The 20613-nt window shown below is 44.4% G+C and overlaps 1 protein-coding gene across 1 annotated transcript in view; it reads right to left on the minus strand.

Annotated features, from left to right (window-relative positions):
- TTC29 (tetratricopeptide repeat domain 29) overlaps nucleotides 1-19495 on the minus strand; it is a 95705-nt gene extending 76210 nt beyond the window's left edge. The window contains exons 1-3 of the mRNA XM_054172517.1: nucleotides 19486-19495; nucleotides 17120-17216; nucleotides 12379-12462 (exon numbers count right to left, since the gene is read on the minus strand). Of these exons, the coding sequence (XP_054028492.1) occupies nucleotides 12379-12462; nucleotides 17120-17216; nucleotides 19486-19495 (191 nt within the window). The remainder of the gene's footprint in view (nucleotides 1-12378; nucleotides 12463-17119; nucleotides 17217-19485) is intronic.
- Nucleotides 19496-20613: the final 1118 nt, after the last annotated feature.

Genomic DNA, 20613 nt, shown 5'->3' on the forward strand with positions numbered 1-20613 from the left:
TGTAAGACTGGCTGTACCAAAACAGTCTGGGGGCTCCTCTCCCTCTCCCTCTCCCTCTCCCTCTCCCTCTCCCTCTCCCTCTCCCTCTCCCTCTCCCTCTCCCTCTCCCTCTCCCTCTCCCTCTCCCTCTCCCTCTCCCTCTCCCTCTCCCTCTCCCTCTCCCTCTCCCTCTCCCTCTCCCTCTCCCTCTCCCCTCCTCTCCTCTCCTCTCCTCTCCGAACCTCTCCTCTCCGAACCTCTCCTCTCCGAACCTCTCCTCTCCGAACCTCTCCTCTCCTCTCCGAACCTCTCCTCTCCGAACCTCTCCTCTCCTCTCCGAACCTCTCCTCTCCGAACCTTTCCTCTCCGAACCTCTCCTCTCCTCTCCTCTCCGAACCTCTCCTCCCCTCTCCGAACCTCTCCGAACCTCTCCTCTCCTCTCCTCTCCTCCCCTCTCCTCCCCTCTCCGAACCTCTCCTCTCCGAACCTCTCCTCTCCGAACCTCTCCCTCTCCTCTCCTTCTCCCCTCCCTGCTTTGTGCTCTGAAGGGAGACTAATCTCATTCTGCCTGACCTTGACTGCATTGTTTTGTGAAGTCTAACCACTACTTTTCTCTCTGCTCCTTTCTCCCTTTTGGACAGGGGTTAGGGGTGGCAGAGGGACAGCTTCCCTGGTCTTCTTGACCGGGGGGGTTCTTGTGTTGTTTGTTAATTGTAAATATCTGTAAATATTGTAACTACTGTGTATTTTGCACATATTCATTGCATTCCATTGTAGATTGGAGTTCTGCTTGTAAATACAGCTTCCATTTGCTTCCCACTGAGCTGGTCTGGCAAAGTTAATGCTGGGAGGGGAAATTTCAACCCACCACATATGAATTAGTACAAACCCCCATGCCAGGCTTTGCATTTATTATAGTATTGCTATGATCAATTCCCACAGTATTTGTGCTTTTGTTTATGACAGTTTGCTCCAGTCCCCAGCAGAATTTACTCAGTAAGCTAAGGACAAATAGACCACTTGGGGATTAAGAGAGAGCATTTTGCATGATTCAGAAGGATTCACTGTGAGGAGAATCAGGAGGAAGTGATGATTATAGCAAAACTAACGAGACTTTCTCTCTTTATTTCAGAGTCTTTTTGCATGCTGGAGATGCTTCACCTTTATGGGATGCCTTCCAAACAGAAGTCAGTTGTGTATTGCTCCTACATTGTCTTACTGGCTAGGCCACACCTTGAGTCCTGTATCCAGTTCTGGGCTCCTCAGTTTAAGAAGGACACTGAGACACTTGAATGTGTCCAGAGAAGATCAACGAGGCTGGGGAGAGGCCTCGAGCACAGCCCTGTGAGGACAGGCTGAGGGAGCTGGGGTTGCTTAGCCTGGAGAAGAGGAGGCTCAGGGCAGACCTTATTGCTGTCTACAACTACCTGAAGGGAAGTTGTAGCCAGGAGGGGGTTGGTCTCTTCTCCCAGGCAAGCAGCACCAGAACAAGAGGACACAGTCTCAAGCTGAGCCAGGGGAAGTTTAGGCTGGAGGTGAGGAGAAAGTTCTTCCCAGAGAGAGTTGTTAGCCATTGGAATGAGCTGCCCAGGGAGGTGGTGGAGTCCCCATCCCTGGAGGTGTTCAAGAGAGGATTGGATGTGGCACTTGGTGCCATGGTTTAGTAGTCATGAGGTGTTGGGTGACAGATTGGACTTGATGATCTTTAAGGGCTTTTCCAACCTTGCTGATTCTATGCTTCTATGTATTTATCTGAAACATGCAATGGTAGCTGCAGCTCCCTGTGATTGTCTTGCTCTTTGGGGAGCCAAGAGTGATTTCAATTTGAAATTGTAATAGATGAGATGAAAGTCCACCCACTCATGGTGTTTTGGTAGCCAGGCATATGGAACATGAGACTCCTGAAGAGTAAAGGCTGACACTGACTGGGCTTCCCAGAATTTTAATCCTGGATTGTTTACATTTTTTTTTTCCCCTTTCCCTCAGTTTTTCTAGAAACTAAGACAGGAAAATGATTATCCACATTAAAGCAACAAATAATCTTGGGGCTGTTCAACCTGGAGAGAAACCTGGAAAGACCTTATAGCTTTTCCAACCTTGTTGATTCTGTGATTCTATGCTAAATATTGTTCAGCCATTGAGAAATAGAATAGAATAGAATAGGATAGGATAGGATAGGATAGGATAGGATAGGATAGGATAGGATAGGATAGGATAGGATAGGATAGGATAGGATAGGATAGGATAGGATAGGATAGACCAGGTTGGAAGAGACCTTCAAGATCATCTCGTCCAACCTATCATCCAACACCACCTAATCAACTAAACCACGGCACCAAGCACCCTATCAAGTCTACTCCTAAACACCTCCAGTGATGGTGACTCCACCACCTCCCTGGGCAGCACATTCCAATGGGCAATCACTCTCCCTGTGTAGAACTTCTTTCTAACATCCATCCTAAACCTCCCCTGGTGCAGCCTGAGACGGTGTCCTCATGTTCTGGTGCTGGTTGCCTGGGAGAAGAGACCAACCTCCGCCTGTCTACAACCTCCCGTCAGGTAGTTGTAGAGAGCAATAAGGTCACCCCTGAGTCTCCTCTTCTCCAGGCTAAGCAACCCCAGCTCCCTCAGCCTCTCCTCACAGGGCTTGTGTTCCAAACCCCAAATGAAAGCACCAGAAAACCGTGAGGGCCAAACTTAGCAAAAACAACAACTTACATTGAAAGAAAGAAAGAAAAGGTGGTGGTGGTTGTGGTGGGGGAAAAACTTCAGCTGGCTGTGTTCTTCTTTATTAAAGTATGTCATGTATTTTATCTTTGCAAGAGTTTGATGAGTTTTTGCAAGTAAAATTCTGTTTCCTCTCTACTTGCTAATAGTCATGAGAATCTGTAGTTTGCACCTTCCCATTAAAAATGGATTGTATTTTCTTGAAATTATTCACCCCGCCTTTTATCCAGATCATGTCTTTGAAAGGAGGAAGTAGATAATAAATGGAATAATTCATGACTCCCCATTAAATATGAAACTTTCTTTTGCAGAGTTTAGAAAATGAAGTTCTACATAATGTACAGAAGTTGATTAGAACTTTTTTTCCCACCCCACCCCCCCCCGCCTTTCCCTAACCTTTTCAAGAGAAAAACCTTTCGCGCTACAGCGACGCGGAGAGAGAAGTTTCTTCAGGAGAGGCAAACCAGTCGCTTCCCACACGCTTCTGTTCTTCAGATCACTCCCTAATTACACCAAATCACATGTTGATCAGGCCTGGAATTCTCAGAGATCATTCATTTGACCAAAAAAAAAAAATAGAGAGAGGATGTCTGCCTCTAAGTGCTAAAATCTCTCTCTTTTTGTGTGGAAAGTTGTTTGATAAACATTGAATCTTGGTGGTGGCAAGCAAGATTGCTCAGAATTATTCAGACTTGGGGGGGGGGGGGGGGAGGAGGGCAAAAAAATATATTTAAATAATATTGGGAAAGAAATGGAAAATTTATCATCTAGCTCAATAAGTGGCTTGTGCCATCTCCCTTCCCACAAGCAGCAAGGGAGTTTGGGATGGAGTGCTTTCATTTAAAATTTCTTTTGCTGTGAAAGGATCCGTGTCTTTGCTTCGAGGATCCATGTCTTCGCTTCTGATTTACCCTTTGCCACAGTTTGCAGTATTTAAGAGCGCAGAAATATCCTCATGAAATGTAAGTGAGTTGACACAGCACCCCACCAGCTCTCAACCGGGGCAAAGGCGCCCAAAGAGGGTCGGAAGGAGCTCACAGGTCATAGCCAGGGATTGACGTCAGGGAAAAGAGCAAAAACTTGCTAGGACCTGAACATGAAAGGGAAAGAAGAGTTTGCTCATTCCTGCTTTTGCTGTTATGTCCTTCTTTAGCTCTTTCTCTCTGCCCTCGTAGTGTCACACACAGAAGAAATGGAAGCAGCTCAAATCAGTCCATCACTGGAGCAAAGCACTGTGCAAGCAAGGACTGAAATTCAAGGGAAAAGCAGAATCTGCACATTACCTGTCTGTGCCTGAAATTGCCTTTTGCAAGCTTTGCAGCAACACCAACTGCCTCTCCTCCTTCCTTTCCTTAACCCCACACCAACAGGATATTTTTCCTGACCCTTATTCTTGGTGGTGCCCCTTCACTGTCCCTTGAGAGCCTCACTCCATAACACAGAAATGGGCAAATCCACCTTACAACACAAAACTCTCAAGCCGAGACGGTGCACATTAGAATTGAGCTGCCCCAGGAAACATTTCAGGTTGTGAAAAGGGAAATGTGGCCACATGAAACAAATGGGAAAAGATCCCCATCTGTTTGTTGAGTAAAAGATTTCATAGGTCACCCCTGAAGTCACCTTACAAATTGCTATGGTAAAAGCGACAGCTACTAGAAAGTCTGGATTCATCAGACTTGCAATCAACTGTTTGTGTTCAGCTTCCTGAAAGAACTGGTGCATCAATGGAAAAGGTTAGAATAAGGACAGGTACAAAAGCAAATGTAAAATTGAGGGCCAAATCTGCCATGATTTAAATAACCTATAAGCAGAGGATAAAATCAGAAGTCCAGTCTAAAAGCAGGATTTACTAGTCTGGCATGGCTAGGACGGAAATAAAGTACTCTTTAAGTTAGGCTTTCTTCTCTGCACCAGCCCACAATCCCCATTCTTCTCCCTGAGCGGACAAAGGAGACCCTAGATTCTCCTGGCCTCTAATCAGGTAAGGAAATGTTTTCCTCGTTAGTGCTGGAGGACAAATGGGGTTGAGCATTCAGAGCCCAAGTGGTAGAAGAATTAAGGATGGAAGGAAGAAACTTTCTATTTCCACAAACTTGAGCGTGACATCTTTCTTCCTTAACTCCATTTAGCTGGTGCTGACACCAAAACCAGCAGAACATTGGGGTAGGAAATAATTTGTCCCTTTTAAATCAATTTAAGAAGGACATTGAGACTCTTGAACGTGTCCAGAGAAGGGCAACGAGGCTGGGGAGAGGCCTTGAGCACAGCCCTGTGAGGAGAGGCTGAGGGAGCTGGGATTGTTTAGCCTGGAGAAGAGGAGGCTCAGGGGAGACCTTCTTGCTCTCTACAACTACCTGAAGGGAGGTTGTAGCCAGGTGGGGATTGGTCTCTTCTCCCAGGCAAGCAGCACCAGAACAAGAGGACACAGTCTCAAGATGTGCCAGGGGAGGTTCAGACTGGATGTTAGGAAGAAGTTCTACACAGAGAGTGATTGCCCATTGGAATGGGCTGCCTGGGGAGGTGGTGGAGTCATCATCATTGGAGGTGTTTAGAAGGAGACTTAATGGGGTGCTTGGTGCCATGGGTTAGTTGATTAGGTGGTGTTGGATGATGGGTTGGATGCAATGATCTTGAAGGTCTCTTCCAACCTGGTCTGGTCTATTCTATTCTATTCTATTCTATTCTATTCTATTCTATTCTATTCTATTCTATTCTATTCTATTCTATTCTATTCTATTCTAACCCCTTTGCAGAGAAAGAAAAAGGTTTATGGAAGCAAAGGATCGCTTCTATATTCACTCCTCATCACTCCTAGAGCAGAGATATTGCATCCCAGTTTTCAGTACACAGTCAGTAAAGCAGTTTAGTGATTGATCTTCCCAGTATTAGCTGAGATGGCTGGCAATTGCTCTGGGGATCACAGCCCACCTAAGAATGAAAGCCTTTGCCTTTTTGTGTTCCAGATAATCTTGAAGTGGACCAGCCTTCTGGTGAATTCTAAGCGGAACAGCCCACTGTATCTCAAAGCCATCTGACTGAATGTGTCGAAGCCAATCTTGCCTCCTGCCTGAAAAAGTCATATCAGAGCATGTCTTTGCTGGCACAAGTTTATCAGTGCAAGCTTTCTGTAACGCACTGATCCATCAGGCAGAAGACACAAATACAACAGAAAACACAAGTACAAAGGTTATGCATATCCAGGTCAGCCTGTACTCACTCTGTATAGTCACTTAGATGTTGTGTGGCTGCCAATAAGTCCTGTGTGAAGACACCAGAACTCAATCATCTGAGTCATGGAAATACACTCAGTAAAATCAGTAATGTAGTATTTCTTTGAACAGTGTGGCCAGGAGGAGCACGGAGGTCACTCTGCTCCTGTACACTGCACTGGTTAGGCCACACCTTGAGTCCTGTGTCCAGTTCTGGGCTCCTCGGATTAGGAAAGATGTTGACTTGCTGGAAGGTGTCCAGAGAAGGGCAACAAAGCTGGGGAGGGGTTTGGAGCACAGCCCTATGAAGAGAGGCTGAGGGAGCTGGGGTTGTTTAGCCTGGAGAAGAGGAGGCTCAGGGGAGACCTCACTGCTGTCTACAACTACCTGAAGGGAGGTTGCAGACAGATGGGGGCTGGTCTCTTCTCCCAGGCAACCAGCACCAGAACAAGAGGACACAGTCTCAAGCTGCACCAGGGGAGATTTAGGCTGGATGTTAGGAAGAAATTCTTCATAGAGAGAGTGATTGCCCATTGGAATGGGCTGGCTGGGGAGGTGGTGGAATCACCATCATTGGAGGTGCTTAGGAGGAGACTTGATGGGGTGCTTGGGGTGCCATGGTTTAGTTGATTAGGTGGTGTTGGATGATAGGTTGGACATGATGATCTTGAAGGTCTCTTCCAACCTGGTCTATTCTATTCTATTCTATTCTATTCTATTCTATTCTATTCTATTCTATTCTATTCTATTCTATTCCATTCCATTCCATTCCATTCCATTCCATTCCATTCCATTCCATTCCATTCTATACAAAGCTCTTCCTCTCATGAAAAAGATATCAAAGTCTCTCTTTCTAGTCTTATAGCTCTTTTTGGACGATATGGCTGTCTCTGGGCAATATTAATTTGTATGAAGAAGACAGAACTGTTACTTGATCTTTCTGGCCCTGCCAGAAAAAGAAGATCAGGAAGCACGAATGACAATATCCAATTCTGGTCCATTCTAGGCCTTAAACTCATTTGAAGATTCAGCCCTATGAATCCATCCCTTGATGGAAAATGCCTTACTTCACAGTTCATGATGAACTTTTGGACTCTCAGATCAGTCATAGGGACAATTTTTAATTTTTACTGCAACCTCATTTTGAGGCATTAATGATTTGGTGAGTCATGACTAAGAGCAGAAGATAGCAGGGAAAGCTCACTGAAGGCCAGCGGAGTCAGCCATTCCCCTCACGAGCTTACAGAGACCTAACTCTGGGGCAAGCAAGCAGTCTGCATTCTGCATTAATGGGAACCTTTACTTTCTTCCATTTCCAGCTTCTTACCCCACATTCACTTCTTGATTTCAAGTTGAAGTCCTAGAGAAGGAAACAAACCCTAACCACTACACAACCAAAGCAATATCCTGGTTTAATACAATTAAGTACTATCTTCCTTAAGCACAGGTTTGGCGTCTCTTTTTCTCCCCCTTATATTTTATCACCCTGGGAAAAAACAATATTGCAAAGGGGAGGTGAGGAAAAGAAAGAGAAAACCATTGCCACATTTTTCCTCAGAAAAATGAGATTATAACATAAGCACATTTAACAGATTCCTATTTGCTGAAGTTTGAAGGGAGCACAATGCTGTGTAACAGAAGGATAACTGCAGCCTTTCCAACCCCCCCCTTCAAGTATAAAGAAATCAGCTTACCTTAATTTTAAAGAGTACTGTGAAGGATACAGCTTTAGGAAACAGCTTTAAAGAATGCTGCTTCTTTCCATCAATGTGATTCTACCCACACATTCCTTTATTTAGGAGGGAATAAATTTGCTGTCTGCCCAACTGGACACTAGGGGGGAAAAAATTTCCCAGCAAGAGTGGTCAGGCGTTAGAATGTGCTGCCCAGGATGGTGCTGGAGTCACCAAGCCTGGATGTGTTTAAAGGTGGTTTGGATGTGGTGCTTGGGGATATGGTTTAGGGGTGACCCTTGTAGAGTAGGGTTAATGATTGGACTTGGTGATCCTGAGGGGCTTTTCCAACCTGAATGTTTCTGTGATTCTGTGAACATGCACACAAAAAACCCAAAACAAAGCAAAACCTGAACTAAACTAAACTAAACTATGCTAAACTAAACTAAACTAAACTAAACTAAACTAAACTAAACTAAACTAAACTAAACTAAACTAAACTAAACTAACTAAACTTTACAGACTGTGTATTGAAAACAGGAATACAATATCTCTGCTCTAGGAGTGATAAGAAGTGAATATATAGGTGACCCCTTGTTTCCATAAACCTTTGTCTTTCTCTGCAAAGGGGTTTTCACCTAAGTTTGGCTGGTCTCTTCTCCCAGGCAACCAGCACCAGAACAAGAGGACACAGTCTCAAGCTGCACCAGGGGAGGTTTAGGCTGGATGTTAGGAAGAAGTTCTTCATAGAAAGAGAGACTGGCCATTGGAAGGTGCTGCCCAGGGAGGTGGTGGAGTCACCATCACTGGAGGTGTTTAGGAAGAGACTGGGTGGGGTGCTTGGGGTGCCATGGTTTAGTTGATCAGATGGTGTTAGGTGATAGGTTGGACTCAATGATCTCAAAGGTCTCTTCCAACCTGGTTAATTCTATTCTATTCTATTCTATTCTATTCTATTCTATTCTATTCTATTCTATTCTATTCTATTCTATTCTATTCTATTCTGTCCTGTCCTGTCCTGTCCTGTCCTGTCCTGTCCTGTCCTGTCCTGTCCTGTTGTAAACTAAACCAAATAGAACAAAACCAAACAGAACAAACAAAACAGAACAGAACAAAACAAAACCATACTGAACAGAACAAAACAAAACAAAACACCCCCCCCCATCCAAAACCCTAAACCAACCAACCAACAAACCCAAACCAAGACAAACCAAACCAACCCACCAACTGAAAAATGTCTATGGTTTAATAGTAAACAGGAGCGTGGCTACAGGAATTTCCCCCTGACAAAATAACAACTCACTTCTTAAGTTAACCTCCAGGTGAAACGAAAGTACAGATATTGAGGTGGTAAAAGGAAGCAAATCTTGTTCTTCTGTAAAGAAATAATTACTTCTGGAGTGGTAACAGCATTTTTAAACACCACACAGCAGATTATAGGCCATTTCTCACACTCTTTTAAACAACAAATACAACTGTTGTCTGCTGAGACATACAAAGCCTAACACTGATTGCAGTAAAATCATTTACAGATGTGGCATTGCCTTGCTTTATTAATTGGTTTAAAATGGCAGTTGATGCACTGAGGGTTTTTGGTTGTGGTGTTTTTTTTTTTACAGCTAGATCAGCACTAATTTATCTGCGTAGCTGCCAGCTTGCTGCCATTTGTTTGCTCTCCAACGATCACACCAGGTTTAGGGAACAGCAGAAGTGAAGGACACACTGCAGAAATTTTGTAACTGCTCACTGTAATTTTCTATAGTTTTGTACAGTTGTTGATAGAATTCTGTAACTGCTTAGTGTAAATTTGTAGCTGATGTAGTATGATTCTGAGACTAATCATAGAATCATAGAATCAATAAGGTTGGAAGAGACCTCAAAGATCATCAAGTCCAACCTGTCACCCAAGACCTCATAGTATCATAGTGTCAGTCAGGATTGGAAGGGACCACAAGGATCATCTAGTTCCAACCCCCCTGCCATGGGCAGGGACACCCCACACTAGAGCAGGCTGGCCAGAGCCTCGTCCATCCTGGGCTTAAACACCTCCAGGGCTGGGGCCTCAACCACCTCCCTGGACAACCCATTCCAGGGCTTCACCACTCTCATGGGGAAGAACATCCTCCTCACCTCCAGCCTGAATCTCCCCACCTCCAGCTTCATTCCATTCCCCCTACTCCTATCACTACCTGAGATCCTGAGAAGTCCCTCCCCAGCCTTCTTGTAGGCCCCCTTCAGATACCGGATACCTCATGGCTAGCTAAACCATGGCACCGAGTGCCACATCCAATCCCCTCTTGGAATGAAAGCTTTTAAGAGATGCATTTAAACAATCTCCCTAGAAATAAAGCAGAATACATAGGATAACAGAATACAGAATGGAATACAGAATACAGAATGGAATACAGAATACAGAATTAACCAGGTTGGAAGAGACCTTTGAGATCATCAAGTCCAAGCTATCACCCAACACCATCTGATCAACTAAACCATGGCACTAAATGCCTCATCCAGTCTCCTCTTAAACACCTCCAGTGATGATATTCCAGTTTAATCTTCTGAGGGGCTTGGGTAACTTTGGAACCAGCATATTACAAAAGACCAAGGAAACACCTTGCTTTGAGTTGCTGTTGCAGAACAGAGGATAAAATTCTCACTTCACTGTCCTGTTCCATGCCACTTTCTTTTTTCACACCCTCCAGACTCAGGGTTTAGATATAAAAAGGAAGATCAGATAGGAGAGGGGTTTTGGGGTTTGTTTTCTATTGTGGGTTGTTGTTTGGTTTGGTTTTTGAGGGGTTGGTATTGCTTTTTTGTGGGCTTTTAAAAATAGCAGTAAAAGGCTGACCTGATCAAATAGAGCTGTAGAATGCACTTTGAAGCCCCAAGGTCTTCCTAAAATAGAAGTAACTTCCAGTGTAATCACAGAGAGAACACTTCTGTCCCTGGCATGGTGTGTGTGCTGTGGAAATCCACTTTGGCTAAAGGCTGAGGCAGCTCACTGGGAAAGTCAAGTCAGCCTGCAGGAATTGCTGCAGTGTAGGGACTACAGCAGCACTGCAAGGAAGGTACAGAACTGGGGGGACAGTAAGTGACTGTACTTATTTCTGTGCTTGCTCCCTGGGGTCTGACACTTCCACCCTCTTCCCCCCTCACTACACTGCCCTTAATTCATGGCACAGGACCTCTGTCAACACCGCATTTGCTCAGGAAGGATCTGTTCCCAAGGCTGGTCCAGCTCACGCAGAGTGTGACTGAGTCACAGCCCAATCTGGTTTCCTTCCCTTTAAGCAGGGGATATTTCAAGTGGCTCTGACACCTAGCATGATTACTGTGACAGCATGATCAAAGGTAACTGTCCCACATCAACCGTGTGCACCCACAGAGCAGTAACATGGCACTCGCCACTGCCTCACCTAACTCACTTTCCCATCACTGTCAGGCTGCTCTCTCCCACACACTGTGACCACAACAACAGAGCCTCTCCTACAGAAACAAAGGAACAAACTGAACTTTGCAGAGCCTGTGCTGGCATGTTGAGAGGGTCCTGCCCAGTCCCATCATGGAACTGATTTTTAGCCTGTCATCTTTGAACCTAGTCTTAATTCAAATAAAAGAAGTGGAGTATTTGCTTTAAACAGATTGCTCCCCTGGATTACCAGATGTGCTACAATCTTTGTGCTGACAGCCAGAGCACTTATTAGCTCTATTGTGGTACTGTGGTAAAATACAGGGAAATTGGACATGTATCGCAGGAAAGGAAAGTGTCTGCTGGCTGAGTATGTGTGGGTTTAGGACACTGCAAAAGTGATTTCCTCTCAACTTGAATTTGGTTATTTTCTAGATTTTCATGTGAAAGTTTTTAGGGAATGTTTCAAGGTTCATCCTTAGGCTTAGGAAGGAGAAAAGAAGCCATGCAGGAAACCGTCTGGTAGAATCGCTGTCTGATCGATGGAAGCTTCTTTTTCATGCTGCGAGAGTGATCTTACAATATTAATTGTCAAGGTGCCTAGAGCCCTTGTATATGCATCATTTTATTATTTAAATATTGAAATAAATAAATCAGCTCACTTAAACAACCAGCAAGGCAGATTTGTTAGAGCTCTTTCCTTAATTTTGACGGTGCTGAACCCGAGATCTATCAAAAGACTCCAGAAAACTAAGTCGCTCGCAGTCTCTTGTAACTCCTAAATGCAAATACCTCAGCTGTAAGGAATCAAAAGTTCTCTAAGATTTCTTTCATTCACTGGGTTTTTAAATAACTAATGGTGTGTTAAATGCTCCACCACAGAAGTCAGCTCTTGAGCCTGCCTAAATAATCATTCAAAATTACAAGAGCGTGTGTGTCGGTGTACAAAGCTTCCACCCCAGAGGAGATAGTTCAGAAAGGCTCAGGGAAAAATATAAAGAAAAGAAAACAAAGAAAGAGGGGAAAAAAAAAAGAAGAAAAAAAGAAGCACAATTTCCTAGATAATTACTGACACAACCTTAGCAATAATGTTAGGATGCTTTGGTAAATACACAAACTGCTAAACCCTGGGAGTTAAACGCTTTGATACGTTTAAGATCGGGAGAAACGAGCCGTCATTAATTTAAGATCAACTTCAATTTTTTAAGTGGCAAGCTCCACCAGCAAGGGCAGGGCCCAGGGAACTTTAAAATTAAATGACTGTGATAACTAGAAACAAAGGAAACAATAAACTTAGGGATGGTAAAAAATGCCTAAAAAAGAAAAAAAATAAGAAGGGAGAGAGGAGGTAAAAAAAAAAAACCCCGAGCCAACTTACGCGGCAGCTTCTTGTTTTGACAACCCTTTGATATTCTTCGCCAAATAATCATCTATGCCATCTTTGTCTTTGATCAAGTGAATCCTAAATTTAAATGGGGGGGGGGGAGGGGGAAAGAAGAAAAGAAGAGAGAGAAAGAGAAAAAAATTAAAAGCAGCACTGCGAGGTGCTAACGTAGCCTCCTGCAGCATGTATAATGCATTAGCGTTGCCAAGTAAGAGCTAAATACTGAAATATTGACAAAGTAATAGATCAGACAGGCTATAAGCACATGCAATTATTATTTTTATTATTATTATTATTTTTCCCTTTTAATTTTTTCCTTTTTTTGGTCTGTAGCTATTACCAAGCTTCCTTTCTAAAAGAAAAAGAGAGTCGGTGTTGGCGTTCAGCAAGCTGAAGTTTCTGCCGAGAAACTAGAGGAGATTGGAGGGTAGAGAAATCAATAATCATTAAGCTGTTCAATTTAAATTGTTTTCTAAACAAGAGCCGTTACATTTTTGCATTGCCAGTGTGGACCACACAGGATCACAGGCTCACAGGATGCTAGGGGTTGGAAGGGACCTCCGGAGATCATCAAGTCCAACCCCTCCTGCAAGAGCAGGACCATAGAACCTAGCACAGGTCACACATGAATGGATCAGATGGGTCTTGAAATCCTCCAGAGAAGGAGACTCCACAACCTCTCTGGGCAGCCTGTTCCAGTGCCCTGTGAGCTTCACAGTAAAGAAGTTCCTCCTCATGTTGAGGTAGAACCTCCTGTGCTGGAATTTATATCCACTGCTCCTTGTCCTATGCCAGGGTGCAATCGAGCAGAGCCTCTCCCCTCCTGTCTTGGCACCCAGCCCTCAGAGATTTATAGATACTTATTAAATCCTCTCTCAGTTTGCTCTTCTCCAGACTAAAAAGCCCCAGGTCCCTCAACCTCTCCTCATAAGGCAGTGCTCCAGAGACCAGAATGGTTCAGTCTATTTTGTATTTTTTTTTTTAAATTAAAAAAGAAAAAAAGGGGGGAAATCCACAACAATGACAGTAAAAAAAACCCAAAACCCAAACCCAACTCAAAGTATTTCCCTTATTTGATTGCAGACTTCTAATACTGCTTTCAACCACCCACAGGTTGAACGGCACTCTGGAAAAGGGGCTCCCCTAAGTGGGGACTTCAAAGGGCATGGGGGAAAAAATAAGAACCAGCAAATTTCAGGATGCATGGATCTAACTTAAAATTGTCACCTCCACCTTTCCCTTGAGCCATCCTCTCTTTGCATCTCGCCTCTGATACACAAGAGATGTCTTGAATTTTAAAGGGTAATATGCTCTCGCTGACCACGTAGCGTATTTAAATAGATTCTGATATCCTGAGTGCCAGAGGATATTGTCTGTATACAGGCAATGTGAAGGTGTTTCTGTTCTTCTTTTAGAGAGTGTAAAGATTGGCTGGCTAATCACTCACAGATAAAAGAATTAGTGTTCCACACAAATCCATTCCTTTCCTCTTCCTCTGCCTGTATCTCGCTGCTGTCTTTCATTGCAAAGGATGAGAGTGAATTCTCCTCCAGCATGTTAGCTAATAGAAGCGTCACGCTCCTTATCGCTCTGAGAACGCCAAAGACGCTTCACCAAGTTCATTTAAATGAGAACAAAATAGCTAAGCAGCGCAGAGATGTTTTTGACACATCTGTATTTAACAGGGGAAAACTTCCAGCACAAATAGGGTGGTTCAATTTGTTCCAGAATTTACAACTCCTGAGCTGCACTAACAGAGGCTTAGGCTTCAAGCTGTGCCTGACACAAATGCTGTGGGCTGCTGCTGGCCGTGAGAAAATGCACAGGTTTTGATATTTCCATCAAAATTCAGCTGTAATCAATGCCAAAAAAAATGTAACCACTGTCCACAATTCCCCAGCAAAACAGTCACAATTTACCAAGGCACATAATGTCATCAGGACAATGAAGATAAGGTAATAATTGTCTGCTTTAAAGTGTTGTAAAACATAAGGGGAGGTCATAGGGAAAATAAAAGGAAAAATAGTATCTTTGGGTAATTAAATGTGAAATACTCATCAGAAAATGCAAATAAACCCACCCAAACCCCAACCCTGGCTGGTCTTTGTGCTTTAAGACTGCAAAGTGGGCTTTCTGTACATCAGTAGCACACAGAGAACGCACCAAATACGGGGAGGAATCCAAGTGCCCGGGCTGAAGCAGTCAGCTAAGACGAGTAAATTCCTAGGTGTCACTATCAGCTTGCTGCAATTTAATCTACACTGCAGTTAAAACTGACCTCAAACTGGAATAAGAGAAAGCCTGGTGCCTTCTCATTACCTTCTCAAAGGTATTTTAGCAAAAAAACAATGAGGAGAAAAGCCTTTACATTCACACACAATTTCAAAGGTCACTTGTATTACAGCAAAGGTATAAATTGCTGAGTTCTAACCCTCCAATTAGACAAATGCAGCCAAGAGGGGAAAAAAAACCACACCAAAACCAAACAGCAAATCAACAGACCAAAACCACAAGCAACAAACTGCAAACCAATTACTATGTACTTATGTTCTGCAATACCCTTCCAAGGACTGATGATGCAGCTACAGCTACAAACGTGGTCATTGTTACAGTCTGAACTGTGCTTATTTTATTCTTTCTCCTTTTGTTACTTGTTTTGATCTTTTTCTGCCTCTCTCCCCCATCCCCCCCCCCCAATCCTAGCATTCCCCTAAGCCTTTGCCTGAAAGGTCTGGGGCATCTCAGAGTTCAGCAGTTGCATGTCCACAGCTAAAAGCAGTAAGGCTCTAGAAACGTGGTATCCTTGGGCACAGACTCTCTGAGGAGCTCGTAGTGTTAGTTGTTGCAGTTTGTAGGGAGAACTTCACCCTAGTCCCTGACTACAAAGACTGAAAGTAAAATAAATGACCACAGGATGCAAAAGGAAAACAATGCTAAGGTCTATAGAATTCATTGGCTTGCTAATGGGGATGTAGAGAAGAGGCATAAACAGCTCTTGCTCTCTTCTGTTGCTTCTGCTTGCAACTTTCTCATCTCTCTCTCATCTCCTTGCCAGGGGATCTCTGTTTGGACTACTGTGTGAGGTAACGGGAAGGAGGTAGGGAGTGGGCAGAGGAGGTAAATGGTCCCCTGGATCTGTCCAGAGGAATCCAAGGAGTTTCTGTGTTGTTTATGAATTGTAAATATCTCTATATTGCACATATATTGTATATGTTGTACATATTCATTGCATTCCATATTAGCAGATTTTAGTTTGCTTGTAAGTAGAGCTTCATTTGTTTCCACTCCAAACTGAGCTAAGTCTGGCAATTTTATTTTGGGGTTAGTTTTCTCCAAATTAGTTGGGGGCTGTGTGTCATTTCAACCCACAGAGTTATCCATGATAAAGAACTGAAGTTACTAAAAATAATCAGTACTTTTCTTATCCTGGCTGGTTTTATCAGCGGTGCTAATGTAGCAGAGCAAGAGAAAAGACAGGCTGATGATACGTAGCAAATGGTACACAGCACAAAATTCCATCAGCTCTAACAATCATTACTTTAAATGGCTTGTTAGATATGATGAGAATGAAAAACAATTAAAGCAATTAATGTAAAGAGCACAGACTCTGGCTTGGAATGGATGCTCTTTCTTAATAGCAAAAATGAGGTAAGGATAGCTCTGACTATCAAACTTTCCTTCCAGAAGTTGTCCCTTGCTTTTTCCAAGCTGTTTTAGCCTTATTTCTCCAGTGCTTCCATGATGACTCACTGTATTCCATAAATAGTTTATGAAACAAAAAAAAAAAGTCTACCTCACCTGCAAATTGGCTCTTATTTAATTTTAAATCACTGGCTTATTAAAGACAGGTAGATTTGAATCCAATGGACACCTATCTCACAGCTAATATTTTACAGCAGGCATTCCTATACCTGCTTCTGTTACTATCCACCCAGCAAAAACTCAGCTACTGGGTTTTATTATTTTTCCTTAGAAATAATCTTCCTGGAGATATTCACAACGAGGCTTGATGAGGCCCTGAGCAGCCTGGTCTGGTGGAGGATATCCCTGCTGACCGCAGGGAGTCAGACTGGATGAGCTTTGGAGGCCCCTCCTGGCCCAGACCATTCTATGTTTCTATGATTCCATGATTGCCTGCATCAAGAATAGTGTGGCCAGCAGGAGCAGGTTGGAAAAGACCTTTGAGATCATTGAGTCCAACCTGTCACCCAACACTATCTAATCAACTAACCCATGGCACCAAGCACCCCATCAAGTCTCCTCCTAAACACCATCAATGATGGCAACTCCACTACCTCCCTGGGCAGCCCATTCCAATGGCAAATCACTCTCTCTGTGAAGAATTTCTTCCTAAAAAGACACCTTCCCCCCCTTTTTTCCTCCCCCCCTCTTCACAAAAGCCTCTCCCACTGTCTAAACACCCAGTTTAAACCTCCCCTGGTGCTGCTTGAGACTGTGTCCTCTTATTCTGGTGCTGCTTGCCTGGGAGAAAAGACCATCCCCCTTCTGGCTACAACCTCCCTTCAGGTAGTTGTAGACAGCAATAAGGTCTCCCCTGAGCCTCCTCACTGCTGGGCCCCATCCTCTTTAATATCTTAATATCTAAGAGAGAATCTCCTTGCCTCTGATCTTTGCACTTTTAAATATTGCAAAAAAAGCAAACACAATTTGTCACCTTGGCATACTTGACTGATACCCTGAAAGGAAAACTAAATAACTAAATAAAGGTACATACCTTGCAAAGTCTAATGAGGGGCAAACAATCTGCTCTATGAACCTGGGATGCTCCCTTGGGCTTTGCAGGATGGCTTGAGGCAACACATTCGTTTTAACTAAAACAAACAAACAAACCCAGCGTTACTCGATGTCTTCCCAGGGATACAGTTTCTTTTCCTTCTCCTGCTGCTTCCCACTCAACCCTCTCTTATTTCCAGCGCATTCTGTGCAAAACCAGACTCGAGTTCCACACAAATCTTTGCAGTGTTTCTCCAGCAGGACATAATGGTCATGATCTCACCTTAATGGGTTTCTTTCTTTCGTTGGAGTGCTTTGGATTTGCCCAGGGCCAACCTGTTCAGTAACCTGACCTGCATGTTTTTCCTATGCTTCTTCAATCTATCAAGGTCTAGAGTATTAATAATATTTTAAGTGAATACATAAGGTGGAGGAATAAGGTTGAACACGCAGTGTGCAGTGCAACAACAGGCACTGTATTAACATTTAAAATAACAGTAACAACCCTTTGGATAAAAAAAAAAATAATGTAAGCATTGCCACACTTGGAACACAGGGTTTTACTTAAAACAAAAGCCAAAAAGCCCCACAGTTGTGTAGAATCGTCTGGCTTGTCATTTTGAAGTACATAAATGCTAATAGGACTCTTTTCTCATAGAGAGCTACTGTGTTTTTTCCCCAAGTATTCCGTCTGCACTTCCTACCATTAAAGTTTCAGCTGCCAGTTCCTTCATTTTGCATGTCTGTGATCTGAGGACGTTAGCAGCAGGAGCACCCTTACTTTTAAATTTGGTTTAATGTAGGTATTGCATGCCCTGCTGGTAGGCCTCAAGGCACAAACTTTTAATAGGAATGGGAAAATAGAATATAACACAAAGTCGGGGTGGGGGGAGGGAAGGAAGAAGAATTTAACTGTTTGCTGCATTTAGTGGAAGGAAATTTGTTTCACAGGAATAGATGCCTGAGCCCAGAGAGTGGTGGTGAATGGTGCTACATCCAGCTGGAGGCCAGTCACTAGTGGTGTCCCCCAGGGATTAGTGCTGGGTCCCATCCTCTTTAATATCTTTATTGATGATCTGGATGTGAGGATTGAGTCAGTCATCAGCAAATGTGCAGATGACACCAAGTTGGGAGCAGATGTTGATCTGTTAGAGAGTAGAAGGGCTCTGCAGAGGGATCTTGACCGGCTGGACAGATGGGCAGAGTCCAACAGGATGGCATTCAACACGTCCAAGTGCCAGGTGCTGCACGTTGGCCACAACAACCCCATGCAGTGCTACAGGCTGGAGTCAGAGTGGCTGAGAGCTGCCAAACAGAAAGGGACCTGGGGGTGCTGATTGACAGCAGCCTAAACATGAGCCAGCAGTGTGCCCAGGTGGCCAAGAAGGTCAATGGCATCCTGACCTCAATCAAGAATAGTGTGGCCAGCAGGAGCAGGGAAGTCATTCTGCCCTTGTACTCAGCTCTGGTTAAGCCACACTTTGAGTCCTGTGACCAGTTCTGGGCCTCTCAGTTTAGGAAAGATGTTGACTTGCTGGAAGGTGTCCAGAGAAGGGCAACAAAGCTGGGGAGGGGTCTGGAGCACAGCCCTGTGAGGAGAGGCTGAGGGAGCTGGGGTTGTTTAGCCTGGAGTAGAGGAGGCTCAGGGGAGACCTTATTGCTGTCTACAACTACCTGAAGGGAGGGGTTGGTCTCTTCTCCCAGGCACCCAGCCCCAATACAAGAGGACACAGTCTTAAGCTGCACCAAGGAAAGTTTAGGCTGGAGGTGAGGACAAAGTTCTTCACTGAGAGAGTTGTTAGCCATTGGAATGTGCTGCCCAGGGAGGTGGTGGAGTCACTGTCCCTGGAGGTGTTCAAGAGGGGATTGGACGTGGCACTTGAAGCCATGGTTTAGTAGTCATGAGGTCTTGGGTGACAGGTTGGACTTGATGATCTTTGAGGTCTCATCCAACCTTGGTGATTCTGTGTGTCTGATTACACAGCAAATATAATATTTAGTACTGTATAATTTTAATATTACAAGAAAGAATACCTATAGCATTTATACTACATAGGAGATATTCTGATTAATGCCCCTTAGCCTAGACACACTATGAGCAATTCTAATCAAGCTTTTATTATATATATTTATATTTTATTTTATGATATATATTTTATATAATTTATAAAAGATATCTATATATCAATATCTATCTATTTATCTGTATTCTTTAACCTTGCAGGCAGGACACCACACCCATATGCTACACACCCTCAACTCACGGCTGTGGTACTGCCTCAACCTCTTCAAACGAACAAATCAGGATAAAAAGGTATAAAATCTATCTGTACAAACACCCGAGTTGAACTTTCCGGGGGCACAGACCTCTGCTCATGGCGGGGTTGCAGGACGAGCTCTTCTCTGCCGTGCCCATCGCACCGAGCTCTTAACGGCTCCGTCGCTGCCCGGCCGCCGCGGGGGCCGCACCCCCGGGGCAGGGTGAGGGGCAGAACGGCACCGGCAGCGGCCACAGCCTGGCTCCCTGCAGCCGCTCGGCCCCGGTGCCTCCGCCCGGCTGCAGCCAGGTGGCTGCCCGGGACGCCTCGCCATGACAACGGGGGCGGTGCTGAGGGCCAGCCTCCGCCCCGCCGGCTTCACAGAGCCACAGAATCGACCAGGCTGGAAAAGACTTTAGAGATCATCGAGTCCATGAGATCATCAAGCCCAAGCTATCATCCAACGCCCTCTAATCAACTAAACCTCACCCAGTTAAACACTTCAAGGGACGGTGACTCCACCACCTCCCTGGGCAGCACATTCCAATGGGCAATCTCTCTTGGTGGGAAGTATTTCTTCCTAACATCTAGCCTAAACCTCCCCCGGTGCAGCCTGAGACTGTGTCCTCTTGTTCTGGTGCTGCTTGCCTGGCAGAAGAGACCTACCCGCACCTGGCTACAACCTCCCTTCAGGTAGTTGTAGACAGCAATAAGGTCTCCCCTGAGCCTCCTCTTCTCCAGCCTAAGCAACCCCAGCTCCCTCAGTCTGGGAGAGCTGGGGTTGTTCAGCCTGGAGAAGACTCCAGGATATTAGAGCAGCCTTCCAGTACTTAAAGGGGCTACTAAGACAGATGGGAGGTGGGGGTGTAGGCATTTTAGCAGGGCCTGTTTTGACAGGACAAGGGGTGATGTTTTTAAACTAAAAGAGAGACATTTATACTGGATAGAAGGAAGAAATTCTTTACAACGAGTGTCGTGAAACACTGGCCCAGGTTGCAGAGACATGGTGGATACCCCTGGAAACATTCCAGGTCAGGTTGTTTGGGGCTCTGATCTACCTGATCTCATTAAAGACATCCCTGCTGACTGCAGGGGATGTTGGACCAGATGACATTTAAAGATCCCTTCCAACCCAAAGCAGGCTGTGATTCTATGATTCATCATAAGAGTCCTCCAGATAATGGAAAAATCTTTGTGTGCTTTCTTGGAGCTCATATGAGCTCTGAATGAGCTTATC

The sequence above is a fragment of the Dryobates pubescens genome, chromosome 24 (genome assembly GCF_014839835.1).
Source record: "Dryobates pubescens isolate bDryPub1 chromosome 24, bDryPub1.pri, whole genome shotgun sequence".
NCBI classification, from domain to species: domain Eukaryota; kingdom Metazoa; phylum Chordata; class Aves; order Piciformes; family Picidae; genus Dryobates; species Dryobates pubescens.